Source organism: Mercenaria mercenaria, chromosome 1 (assembly GCF_021730395.1).
Source record: "Mercenaria mercenaria strain notata chromosome 1, MADL_Memer_1, whole genome shotgun sequence".
NCBI classification, from domain to species: domain Eukaryota; kingdom Metazoa; phylum Mollusca; class Bivalvia; order Venerida; family Veneridae; genus Mercenaria; species Mercenaria mercenaria.
In genome coordinates, this window is record NC_069361.1 from 78,362,676 (window position 1) to 78,377,151 (window position 14,476).

The 14,476-nt window shown below is 36.1% G+C and overlaps 1 protein-coding gene across 2 annotated transcripts in view; it reads right to left on the minus strand.

The window, feature by feature from the left end:
* Nucleotides 1-14,356, minus strand: part of LOC123533107 (DNA-directed RNA polymerase III subunit RPC6-like) — a 30,748-nt gene extending 16,392 nt beyond the window's left edge. The window contains exons 1-3 of one of the 2 annotated variants that reach the window (XM_045314747.2): nt 14,217-14,356; nt 9,897-10,014; nt 9,274-9,412 (exon numbers count right to left, since the gene is read on the minus strand). In XM_045314747.2, the coding sequence (XP_045170682.2) occupies nt 9,274-9,412; nt 9,897-10,014; nt 14,217-14,269 (310 nt within the window). In that variant the 5' untranslated portion in view covers nt 14,270-14,356. Of the gene's footprint in view, nt 1-9,273; nt 9,413-9,896; nt 10,015-12,328; nt 13,268-14,216 lie in introns of those variants that run through there. The other variant, XM_053551786.1, reaches the window with a different exon arrangement.
* Between the last annotated feature and the right edge of the window lie 120 nt (nt 14,357-14,476).

A 14,476-nucleotide genomic window follows, 5' to 3' on the forward strand; every position in this document is an offset into this window, starting at 1 on the left:
AGTAAATAGAATCATTGAAGTATTTTCCAGAATAAAATGTAATTACTGTCAGTGGTAAATGAAATACAATGCTGTTTTAACCTTAAGAAAAAAATGTCTGCGAAGTTCTTTCTCTAAACCAGCCAATATATATTTGATAAAATGTTGCAAACACTCTAAACAAAAACACATGCAAATGTTGCAAACTCTTATCTAAGTAGTGTGGCTAAACATAGTATGAACAGACATACCGTAAGTCTAAATATAAAGACTTAAGCTGTAAATCCATGCAGCTTCATTACTGTTTGATCCACCGTTTCCATAACAAGGGTTTTCCTTGATTTTCTTTATATAATATGACAATCCTATTCATAATACATGTATATGTTATTCAATAGAACTCCACATGTGGTAATATTTTTGTACCATTTTCCAAATGTCTTAATAGATTCTGAGTTTACAATGTCGGTCTTAAGCTATACATAGCTTATGTTTGTAGTGTTATATGTTTACTGATAATTAATAAATATTGATTTGATTTGATCTGATCATCAACAACACAGATGATGGGTTTGTTTTCATTGTTAATTTCATCCATTTTCAAATTGGACAGTATTATCCATAAGTATTTACCTGGCACTCATTAATCTTTGACAATATTTTCAGGCATTTTAGTTAGTTTACGCAATATTTGTATCATGAAAATACCTATGTTACTAACTAACCAACATGTACGGTATAGTTGACCAATGACACGGTGGCGTAATAGTAAGGTGTATGACTTCCACTGTGTTACCACAGGCTCGAAATCACGTCAGACCTTTTTTTCAATCCAATGTTATGTAATATAATCGATATTGCTTTTATGCTTACATTATTTATTTTAATAAACTACTTCACGAAATTAAACTGTTTTATCTTGCAGTATTTATTTTCTGGTGTCAAGTAATTTGTCTTTTTATCTATGAAACTTTTAAAGATTTATTATTTGGCATTTTCTATAACGGCTAACTTGAATACAAGTGTAATAGTATTTCTTTCAACAAAATGATTAATAAAAATCCCGTTAAGTTTTATCAGACTAGTGTGGCAATTTTCCAGCCTCTTAAAGCTGCTTTCCACACTCTTAATTAAATTTTGTTATAGAAAAAAATAATTCTACTTGTACGTGGTCTAATAATTCTGGTTTCAATAGTGAAACATTGATAACTGTTCAATTCGGCGTACTTTCAAAGATTTCAATGGTAAACTACTCGTTGACGACACTTAACAGTTATAAGATTACCACTTTTTGGCCAACAGTAACAGAAACAGCAGTAACAACGTTTGCAAACACTAACGTTTATTGGTCGACGGAGCTTAAAAATGTGTGGCACAGGTTCCTTTTCAGGGAATATATAATACAATTCATCATACATCATTTTACAGATATTTAAAGATGATGATTTACTGTCTTTCAAATTTATTTCAGCCCAGGTTTTTATCTCTGGTATGATTTAGGTAGTTCATTCAATCTTCTACCTTATGTCTTCTATGAGAATGCTGTTAGAAGTACTTTCCCGAAGATAGAACATTGCATGTTCAAGCATTTAAAAGACAATATAAATACCTTTAAAATGGTGTACAGTAAGTAGTTTTATATTCCCTGGCATAGTAATTGTTTGCTCTTCATTATGTTCACTAATGGCGTTTCTCTCTTGACAGCAACATACAAAATTGATTAATACACCATTCTCAAAGTATGCGCGTTGCCCTACATGCATTTAAAAGAAATTAACATCACGTTTAAATTCATGTATAATAAATTGTGTCACATTCCCTGACAGTTTGTCTTTAAGCTGTTGAATATACCCCCAACGAACATTTACATTGCATATAAGGCCATATATTAGGATATTCGCCGTTAAGTACCGAATTTCTTTACCCAGAAGCCTTACTGTGCGCTAGGGCAGCCATTTTGTTACTGTTTGCCAGCTAAGTGTGCGCTCTTTTGATTATCATAGTCTACTTTCAATTTCACATTCTAAAAATAGGTTTCGGTACCCCGAGGAAAATAAGCAATTACAAAGTAACAAAATGGAATTTAGATGAAATAATTGCTATTTGCATAGTCTGAAACCATAAAGAAAATATAGACAAATGATAAGATTGCTTGCGATTCTATGGAAAGTAGCTTTGAGTTTGCAGATAAAATTTTGATATATACGGAATATTCATAAGTGCCAGGTTAATATTTTGGTTAACTTGCTATTGGATTGTAATGGAGCTTAAAAGCAAAATTAATGCTCCTTTAATTGTAGATAAACAGTATAAGTCTATAAGGAGATCCTTAGAAAGAAGATAACACAACTGAGCAAAACAAAAAGACACTCAGTTTGAATCAGTATGCTCACAAGAGGTACAATAACTGAAAAGTGCAATGCCTCACATGCCCTTACCAATTACAATTACCTAAACTATTATGGAAAAGATTGTTATATTGCAAAATTAAGAGCCACACAAAACAGGAGACCAAAATAGGCCTAACTCGCTTAACTGAGGAGGACCTTGACCTTACTTCTGACCAAGTTTGGCGAACATCCATTGAGCTGCTTAGTGAATATCACTTATAGCATTTTCTATTTCTTGCAGTTACAGACCCAAAAGGCGTAACCATTTTAATAAACTTGCGAGAGGTCCAACAAAGGGTGCTACAATTCAAGTTCAGTCCATCAAGTGATTCAAGAGAAGACGTTGTTTAAAGATTTAAATTTAAGCTCAGGCAGCCCCTACCTGCAGTCAAGCAGATTTATTAAATTGAGAAAGATTCATCCAAGGATGATACAAACTTTAGTGAAGATCTTTCAAGCAGTTCATGAGAAGAAGTTGTTTAAAAAAATTCTATTTTTTTACTCTGACAGCCCCTAAAGGGTTAAGTAGACACATATTATGAAGAAACTAGAACAAGTTTGGTGAAGATCCATCCAAACGTTCATGATAAGAAATTGTTTACAGGTTTTTCTACATTTAGCTCTGGTGGCCCCTAAAAGGGATCACGAGGAATCATTTGAAAAATCTAGAAAAGTTCATTTAAGAATCACGCCATAGACCAAGTCTGGTGAAGGCTGCACAAGCAGTTCATGAGAAGAAGTTGTAAAAAGGTTTTATCTATTTTTAGCTCTAATGGTCCCTAAATGGGGTCAAGCAAAACCATCTGTCCCAATTGGAAAATCTGCTACAGAAAAAAATTAGTGAAGATCCATCAAGTGGCTTATGAAAAGGAGTTGTTTAAAGCTTTTTTTTTTGCTCTGCCAGCCTCTCAAACAAGAATATCAGATAAAGTTTGGTGGAGATCCATCAAGATAACGAGGCTGTTAAAAAAGTTCTTCATTTTTAGCTCTGGCTGCCCCTAAATGGGGTAAAGCTGAACCATTTGAATATGAATAAAGTCGAAAATAGGCCATACAATGTTTTAATAGACCAAGTTTGGTGAAGATCCAACAAGTTTTATTTTGGAAATGTTTTCGGTAATATTGAAAAGCTGAATTGGAATAAAAAGTAAGAATTAAGTCAATGACAAATCAGTATAAAATCGTTTATGAATAAATGTAAATATGCAAGTACAACTTTATAATTAAACACATCAACAATGGCTCCAATAACAGTTTTGCCCGTCTTGTCCGATACACACGAGATGTTCGTTATACAGTTCCTTCATAGCAAACTATGTTTTCTGTATGGTATAACGTACGTCGGATACAGCAAACACTTTTTTTGTAACCCCTAGTCTAAGAGCTTAATGACTGCCCCTCAAAGTACATGCTTCATCATATGCTGTCTGTAATTGCATCTAATACCATAAATTACAATATGATCATAAGGCGGCAATCAAAAATTCCAATCAAATATAGAACATTAGCATAGAAACGCAAATGTTACATAAAGCCCTAATAAAAAAATTTATTATTAAATAAATTTTGGTGTTTGCAATATCCTTGGTGTTTGCAATATCCAGTAATATTTTAACTTTAATATATTTTCACACTTGGACATGGATACTAGTATGTGTTCTTTATATCCAATGATGACTGTGGACGTGGAATTGGGCCCTTTCACATGTTGATACATACAACAAGATTGTAACACACTGTTAAATCTGATAGTGTCACGATCAGAAAGAATGTCCAAATGAAAATTCAGATCGCCAGTAATAATGATATTCTTGTCAATTGCGGCATATTTTGATAAGAAATCTGGCCACTCGGTATCCAGAAAATCATTTGTGTTCAAACCATTTTTCTTTGATGAAGGAGGTCTGTACATAATGGCCATGAGCAATGTGTAGTTGTTGACTGTTACATTACACTCAATATGTTCAAATGTTGAATTACAACAGTACTTGTGATGTTGGACCTGTTGGCTGCATTCGACACCATTGACCATAACACCCTTCTTCATAGACTCAAATTTAACTTTGGATTCGCTGATAAACCTCTTCGATGGGTGGCATCATATCTAACAGACCTCTACCAAACAGTATGCATCGATTGCAAACTCACTGAACCAGTCCTTATGAAATTCAGTGTTCCTCAAGGATCTGTTCTGGGCCCAAAATTCTACACGACGTACACTAAGCCAGTTGGGTCCATCTATAGAAACCACAGTCTAAACCACCATTTTTATGCTATCTATCGTTTAAACAAGTTGACCAAGCATCAAAGGCAGCCACAATCATGCGAGTTGAACAATGCCTAAAAGAAATCATCTCATGGATGAATTCAAACATGTTAAAATTGAATGCAGACAAAACTGAAGTAATTCTTTTTTCAAGTCAAAAACACTCCAAACATGTTGAAAATCTAGAACTGAAAGTTGGCGATTCGAGCATAAGACCATCAAAAACTGTTTGAAACCTTGGTGCTATGCTTGATTCGAACATGCACATGGACCATCATGTTAGTTTGGTGACTCGAACATGCTATGGCCAAATACGACAAATTGGTCACATTCAACCATATTTGACAACTGATGCTACCAAAACCCTTATAAACTCGCTTGTGACCTCACGACTAAATAACTGCAATGCTCTTTTGTATGGCCTGCCAAAATCAACAACGAGCAAACTGCAAAATGTTCAAAACACAGCTGCACGTCTTATTACGAAAACAACCCGTTTTGAACATATAACACCAATCCTTAAAGATCTTCACTGGCTTCAAATACAAGATAGAATCAAATACAAAATTCTCATTCAAACATTCAAGGCCTTGCATGGACAGTCGCCGGTGTATATGAGAGACTTACTGGAGGTTTACGTGCCAACCAGAAATCTGAGATCAGCAAGTGCAGCAACAACCCTTGTGCCACAAAAAAGTTGACTGGTTTCCTACGGTGATAGACGTTTCAGAGTTACCGCAGCAAAACTATGGAATTTTCTCCCTGATAATCTCAGAAAAGATTCATCACTAAATTCATTCACAATAGCTCTCAAAACACACCTTTTCAAAATTTTCTACAACACATAGATACCAACTGTGACTGTTTATACCCATAATAAATATGCTATTATTTTTGTGATACAGAACTACGGCAAGTCATTCGTCGCTGTTGAAGATCTCTTTGCTGTACAATTCGTCATGTAATTAACTAAACTGGCAATTCATCCTTTATTTCATCATGTCACATTTTAAGGGTTTTAACATTCTATGTGTGTGTTTTCACTTGAAGTTGTTCTTATGATTGCATATGTCATGTTTTGTGAGTTTCCTACATATCTGCAATGTCACATGTTTAATTGTAAAGGGCCCTTGAACGTATATCTCATATGAGAAGGGCGCTCAACAAATCTGGTATAATAATAATATTGTTGTAACTGTGTTTGCAGTAACAATCTTATTTTACATAGAATACATAAACAGGCAAAAATTGGGACATTTGAAACTGTTCCTAATAACCATGTTTGTTTTAAGAGAGTAAGAAATCAAGGCAAGTTTATTGACTGACACCAAACAAGAGATGGCAAAAGTAAATGATGAATGCACCCGATGTAAAATGCCCTTGTCTGTGGGTTAAGGTTCAGGCTACAGTGAAGAGTCTGGTTCCTTGCTTTTGCCTCTGACCTTGATATTGGAGGTTAATACTCGACTCTTGTATGGAACATCTTCTCCAATCACACTCAATATTAATTTCACGTAAAAGTTTCATTGAAATCCATTAAATAGTATGAAACTCATAGATGGACATTGTCAAACTTACAAGGCAGTCTGAAAGACAGCTAAATCCCCCACTACTGTTATGGATAGTGAAAGGGTAAATCTTTGACCTTGAGCTGTGACCTTGACCTTGAACTAACATGACTGACTCATGAATTCTGCGCATCATCCTGATGACGTGATCTTTTGACCCAAGTTTCATGAAAATTCTTCAAGGGGTTTAGAAGATACAGAGCTCAAACCTTTGAACTTGAGTTGTGACCTTGACCTTGAGTTGACAAAGCTGAATCATGAGTTCTTGATGAGGTGATCATTTGACCAAAGTTTAATAAATTCCTTCAAGGGGTTTAGGAGATACAGACTGGACACAAAATGGAAGGCTCAAACCTTTGTAACCTTGACCTTGAGCTGGCATGGCTGACTCATGAGTTTTGCACATCGTCTTGATGAGGTGATCATTTGACCCAGGTTTCATATGAATCCTTCAAGGGGATTAGGAGATACAGAGCGGACACAAAATGGAAGGCTCAAACCTTTGACCCTGAGTTGTGACCTTGACCTTGAGCCAACATGGCTGACTCATGAGTTCTGCAAATCGTCTTGATGAGGTGATCACTTGACCCAAGTTTCATGAAAATCCTTTGAGGGGTTTGGAAGATACAGAGCGGACACAAAATGAAGGGCTCAAACCTTTAACCCTAAGTTGTGACCTTGAACTTGAGCCGGCATGACTGACTCATGAGTTCTGCACATTGTCTTGACAAGGAGATCATTTGACCCAAGATTTATAAAATTTCTTTAAGGGGTTTAGGAGATACAGAGCAGACACGAAATGGAAGGCTAAAACCTTTGACCTTGAGTTGTGACCCTGACCTTGAGCTGACATGGCTGGCTCATGAGTTCTGCACATCGTTTTGATGAGGTGATCATTTGACCCAAGTTTCATGAAAATCCTTCAAGACAAGGGGTTTAGAGATATGAAGCAGACACGGAAGTGTTACGGACGGACGGAGACCATTCCTTTAACCCCCACCACTCGTGGCAGGGGATTAACAAGCTCATCAACATCCAATGGGAAAGAGGGCATTGTATATACTGCAAACAAGAGGACCATGATGGTCCTAAATCGCTCACCTATCCCCACATGACCCAGTGTTGAACTGAGTATGACGTCGTTATTTCTATTATTTGACATAGTGACCTAGTTTTTGAGCACATGTGACCTAGATATCATCAAGACCAATTTTCATGAAGATCCATTGAAAAATATGACCTCTAGAGAGGTCACAAGGTTTTTCTATAATTTGACCTAATGACCTAGTTTTTGAAGGCACGTGACCCACTTTTGAATTTGACCTAGATATCATCAAGATGAACATTCTCACCAATTTTTGTGAAGATCTCATCAAAAATATGGCCTCTAGAGAGGTCACAAGGTTTTTCTATTTTTAGACCTACTGACCTAGTTTTTGACCGCACATGACCCAGTTATGAACTTGACCTAGATATCATCAAGTTGAACACTCTCACCAATTTTCATGAAGATTCATTGAGAAATATGGCCTCTAGAGACGTCACAAGGCTTTTCTATTTTTAGACCTACTGACCTAGTTTTTGACCCCACGTGACCCACTTTCGAACTTGACCTAGATATCATCAAGATGAACATTCTGACCAGTTTTTATGAAGATCCATTGAGAAATATGGCCTCTAGAGAGGTCACAAGGTTTTTCTATTTTTAGGCCTACTGACCTAGTTTTTGATCCCACGTGAACCAGTTTCGAACTTTATTTAGATATCATCAAGGTGAACATTCTGACCAATTTTCATGAAGATCTCATGAAAAATATGGCCTCTAGAGAGGTCACAAGGCTTTTCTATTTTTAGACCTACTGACCTAGTTTTTGACCACATGTGACCCAGTTTCAAAACTCACCTAGATATCATCAAGCTGAACACTCTCACCAATTTTCATGAAGATCCATTGAGAAATATGGCCTCTAGAGACGTCACAAGGTTTTTCTATTTTTAGATCTACTGACCTAGTTTTTGACCACAGGTGACCCAGTTTTGAACTTGACCTAGATATCATCAAGGTGAACATTCTGATCAATTTTCATGACGATCGCTTGAAATAGGCCTCTAGAGAGTCACAAGGTTTTCTATTTTTAGACTACTGACCTAGTATTGACCGCTGTAACCCATTTCGAGCTTGACCTAGATATCATCAGTAACATTCTGACAATTTTCATAAGATCCCATGAAAAATATGGCCTCTAGAGAGGTCACAAAGTTTTTCTATTTTCAGACCTACTGACCTAGTTTTTGACCGCACGTGACCCAGTTTCGAACTTGACCTAGATATCATCAAGATGAACATTCTGACCAATTTTCATGAAGATCCATTGAGAAATATGGCCTCTAGAGAGGTCACAAGGTTTTTCTATTTTTAGACCTACTGACCTAGTTTTTGACCGCACATGACCCAGTTTCGAACTTGACCTGGATATCATCAAGTTGAACATTCTGACCAATTTTCCTGAAGATCCATTGAGAAATATGGCCTCTAGAGAGGTCACAAAGTTTTTCTATTTTTAGACCTACTGACCTAGTTTTTGACCGCACGTGACCCAGTTTCGAACTTGACCTAGATATCATCAAGTTGAACATTCTGACCAATCTTCATGAAGATCTCATGAAAAATATGGCCTCTAGAGAGGTCACAAGGTTTTTCTATTTTTAGACCTACTGACCTAGTTTTTTACCGCACGTGACCCAGTTTCGAACTTGACCTAGATATCATCAAGATGAACGTTCTGACCAACTTTCATAAAGATCCCATGAAAAATGTGACCTCTAGAGTGGTCACAAGCAAAAGTTTACGCACGCATGCACGGACGGACGGACGATGGACGACGGACGCCACGCGATCACAAAAGCTCACCTTGTCACTTTGTGACAGGTGAGCTAAAAAGTAATAAAATCTATTTAAATAATGCTTGGAAAGGCAGTTACCCTAGGTCTTATTACACTATTAAAGCTGGAAGGTCACAGAATAATGAGTCAGTGTGAAATAAAAACATAACAAAGAAACTGTAAATACCTTTGTTATTGGCATCTTTGATGATTTGATAGACAACTTTCTCCTGTTGATCTGCCCCTTTCACAGGATCTGTGGCCCCTGGATCTTTCAACTTATAGATCAGTTTCCCTGTACTGCTCTTCAATAAGTCAATACGGCCCTAAACAAATCATTTGAGACATAGTATATGACACTACAATAAAAATAAACAAACAGCAGACAAATTTACTTATCAATTTGAAGTACTGGTGCTCCACCACTAATAGCCATAATTATGAAATAAATGAATTTCCAGAACATCTAATAGCCCCATCGAATTCTTACACTGATAATGATTAAAAAACGCTTCAGTATATACAGAACTGCTTAAAAAGTTCTTCAAGAAATAAATCCACATATTAAAAGTAGACATTTTTTTCTTCCCAAGAAAATGATGGAAATAATCATAAATGTTTCTAAGATTATTTTGATAATCTGCTCTTTATACAGCGGTAGTTACTTACATGTCTATTAAAATACTGGAATTTAATACCTCAAAAACAGCACGCACCACTCAAAGACAATATGTAATATAAATTATATATTAAAAGTAAACAATTACTTCCCAGTATACATAAAATTCAGTTAGCTTTGAAACTACTCACAGTAGATAAAAGCCTGTTTATGGCAGTTACTCTCTGTTTAACATCAAACTGTGGCATGTCATCCTGTATAAGAGCATCATTGATTCCATCTGGGTTCTTATGACACAACAGTATAATCCTAAAAGTATATTAATCTTTAGCCTGCTGGCAGCAACTGATTTTGCCTTTGGGACTAGTGCAGACCAAGATAAACCTGCACATCCGTTAAGTCTGCACTTTTCGATATTCATCAGTAAATATTTGGTGAACACCCCTTCAAATAACAAATGGTACTGCCCAAACTGAAAGACAGACCAGTCATTTTAGAAATTTAGTAGGGTAAAGATTAAGATGGCATTAACACAAGGTTTAGTTGAGGTTCTTTCACCATTTGTGGGTTAAAAACTGAACACCATTACAATGCAACCCCACAAATCATCAAAAGCTGACAAAAAGACATGAAGGAGAGCTTGTCTAGTCAAAATTATTTGCGAGCAAACCTATGAAAATGACAGGAAACCATGAATGCAACTGGTGCCCCCACCCCTTCTTGTACATGATTTCATAACTCCAGGTAAAATATTTTTAAGCTCTTCGTGTGTATTTTTAACTAAGTCAAGGACTTAAACTCTGAGTGAGTGCAATCCCAAACAGAACCCCAGGTGCTCAACTTCACATACTATATAATACCGGTAATCCTCTAATTTTATAATTATGTCTCTAAGTCAAATACTTTCTGCGAAACATTCGGCAATAAAGGATCATAACTTTGGTCTGACTGACAGAAATTCATATCAAAATCCTAGATGCACAGCCTCACACGATGAATAATATAATCCTATAATATTTCATGGCCAAAGGTCAAATACCTAACACAAACTTTTAAGTCCTTATTTGCATATTTTTGACTAAGTCAGTTGATATAATATGAGATACAAAAGCGAAAACTGTAAACAAAAAAAAATGGCTTGGGTTGGGTATTGGGGGTGAAGAGTGGGTGTGTTTATGTTGGTTTAAAGTCACACCGACACAATTCATGTCATACAGTGACTTTCAAGCTTTGATGATACTGAAAGACCCCAGGTGCCCCTCCGTACACTATTTCATCGCAAGCGTCCTTGCGTAAGCCAGCTGGATGGCTTTCTCACATGAAGAATTCAACACCCCAAGTGAGGCTCAAACGGCAAGTGATTCTAAGTCAGCGACCTTAACATCTCGGCAACGAAGGCCAAAGAGAGGGTGTAATTTGTGGGTCAGGGACAGGGTGGACAATATGACATAATATGTTAGTTTAAGAAGATTTAGTGAAATTCAGGAGAATGCAATAAAACTTTAACCAACACTTTAAAATATGACAGAAAGTAACCTTGACCTTGGGGTACCTGAGAATAAATTATGTCTACCTAAACAGAAAACCCTGCTGGTTTTACTTCTATAGTTAATGTATATGTTTATATGTCAAAGTAAAATCTATATATGGCTGAACTTGAGAATATTTCCTACTTTGCTGTCTCCCGACCGACCCGCAAAAAAAACTGCGATCTGAATTTTTTTATTGGCCAACTGAGAAGAATATTTTTTGAATAAATTCTGATCAGCTGCAGAACATTAAGCCAAATTGCATTCATGTGACAGAGCAGCACTTTAAATTAACCCCTGAACGTCTATCACTTTCAATTAACCCCCGAATTTCTATCACTGGCCGATAATTAATTACATTGGCCAGTGTGTTTGCATCACAAGGTGTGAAAAATATATTACATGACTGATGATTGCTGCATTGACAAGCTTACAAAATTTGTTTCATGTTGCCAACGAGTGCAAAAAGCTAATTTTCAAAGCGCGAACTACCATACTTCTGTCAGACTGTTAAAATACTTTTCTGGATGTAAAATGCTATTTTTGCTCACACATTTCAATAATTATGTTGCAAATAAGAATCAATCTTTTATAGAAAGCGTCGTAAAAAAGAAACAACTATTCATGTGCACAAAGTCGTCTGCTGCGATATTGCTGTCCTTCTAAAGAACATATAACCACAAAAAAAAAATATATAAAAACTGTAAACTCTAGTTCAACATCTAGAATATTTTGGTAAATTTGAAATGAGATCGATTGTGCACGCTTGCGAAAATATTATGTTGTGGTACTAATTATAATTTGGCGGGAAAGAAGCACGTGCGTTTCATGACTGATACTGTTTGCAGAAGGGTACTCCAGTCTCTTTTTCCAGGTCATATGAATCAAAGAATTACAGCGGAACTATTATTTTCTGTCCATTCTGGTTCTGAGAAGTTAACTGTCACATATCTTTTTTTTTTTTTAAAATTCGCAGAAGTATCAGCAAAGCTGGTATAAAATGACATATGTTTTCATATTTTACTCATTTATCTTCATGAGAAATATAAAATAATTAGTTATAAGTAGCACTGGAATAAAAAAAAATTGCCTACCTACCTACCTACCCAACTTCACAGAGTAGGCTCGGGAGACAGCAAACAAAGACTTTTTTAGCCCATCTTCTTGTTGTCTCCGTTGTGATGCCACTACTGCCACCAACACTGCTTCACAGTGAGAGCAGGCATTGTTCAATTGATCAACACAATGTTAATAGATAATATATTATTAGAGTCCATAATATAAAATGTCTACATAGTGAAGTTGGGATGGGGATTAAACATATATAGGGTAACTTAAATTTTGTGTAGTCTTACAAGAAGTTCTTGCCCCTTTATTTCATGACTTCGATGCAAGACATCACGCTTACCACACATATTGGGAACAGTAACTTCTGTGGGAGGAACAAAATTACTATAAATGATCAGGTTTTACCGTCGAATAAGCAGCAACTACTTTTGTATTAGGGCTAGTGAAACCAAGACACTTGACGCAAAGAGCGTTAAACTTACTCTACTTCTTACATTTTAAGCCCCGAAAAAAACAATAAAAGCTTCCGATTACAGCCTACCAAATGATTTAATTATCTGTCGAATTTGCGATCGTATTTTCCCTGTGATTAAAGAATTATAAATACTTCTGTTTCCTTTGACTTACCATGTATTTAAAACAACAAGAAAAACATAAGAACAATCTTTGGAAATCATCTCTCGTTTTTAAAGATAAAATATAGTCTGCTCTTTGTAATACAATGCTCAGTATTCATATCGATTACTGGATGTCTAGCCTGCCCTGTAGGGGTTGTCTACAGTCTACAGGTCCGGTAACCGTACCTCTAGACTCTGGGTCTAGAGGTCCGCTTACTGTACCCCTAGCCACTGCCTAGTCCAACTAATTTGACGCGATCCTAGGAAATATTGAGATACTTTTTTTCATATGGGCAATATCCCCACTCGCGTCAAAGACCAAAATTGCTGAAGCAATTTCTGATGAAATTTTCATCGCTGCCAACGCTTTACATGCTATAGGTTTAAACACCGATTATTTATGAATTGCCATAAATCAAATAAAACTTACATGTATCGAAAGGGATCAATCCTCATTATCTATGTAAAAATTATCAAATAAATCCAAATTGCGAATTTTCTGGCGATTTAAACCTTTGTATTATTGTACACGATCAACGTTACCGTGTGTTATAAAATCAATACTTCACGACTGTGTACTGTGATTATCTTCCATATTTTGGTCCTCAAAATTTGACGTTAGAATGCGAGTACAAATTATAAAACAATCTGAAGTCGAATTATTTCGATAAGCCACTGCCATATTAAATAACCTTTTCATTATCGATACACCAAAATAAGTTTACTTGATACTGAATATTTAAATACCTTTTCATTTATCAATACTACAAATTAAGTTTTCTTGACAGAAATATAGCTCTAAAAAACCAGGGCTGTTTTGGGATTCATCAATCTGGGAGAGCAGATTTTGTGCGCATGCGTCACTTAAAATTCGAATCGAACACACGAGTTGACTGATGAAAAAACACACGTAGGCGCTGAAAGACGTGTTTTATTCTTAAAGTCCATCAAGAAAAGACAACATTTTTTAAACAGATGAATCAAGTTTTGACAAATAAATACTCGCGCTTTTCCACTGGCTGCCATTTTCTTTGAGTTATTTTCACGACAGAACTTATCATGCACCGCTTACTTGATTTACTCCGGGTTTTCCCCCCGAGATCAGATTCTTGACCTTTGACCTCGACGCTAGCATCAAACCTTGGCGTTCGATTGGCTGTCGAGTCGCACTGGAGTCGCTCGAGCGGTCGAATCGAAAATAGCCCAGAGTTGCCCTGATGATAGTGATCGCGAAAATTCATTGCAAATTTCATTTATAAAATCAAGGACAACATATAGGCCATTTCATCGGTATTACCGTGTTTCCAAGTCTGTATCTTCTACAGGTTCTTGTTTAATATTGGTTGCCATTCCTTAACGAAACCGTCATTTGAGTTAAACTGCGATTTTTGTTGTTTTCACCACACCGGAAGTGAAAGTTTAATCTGCGGTCCCACCAAATACCTAAAATAATAAAAGCTGAAAAGTAAGAGGTGAGAATACATTGTAATACTGGGATAAAAAAGGTTTCATTTTTGACATTTAGACCTAAACCAGAAAGTACACTTTTATTTATTT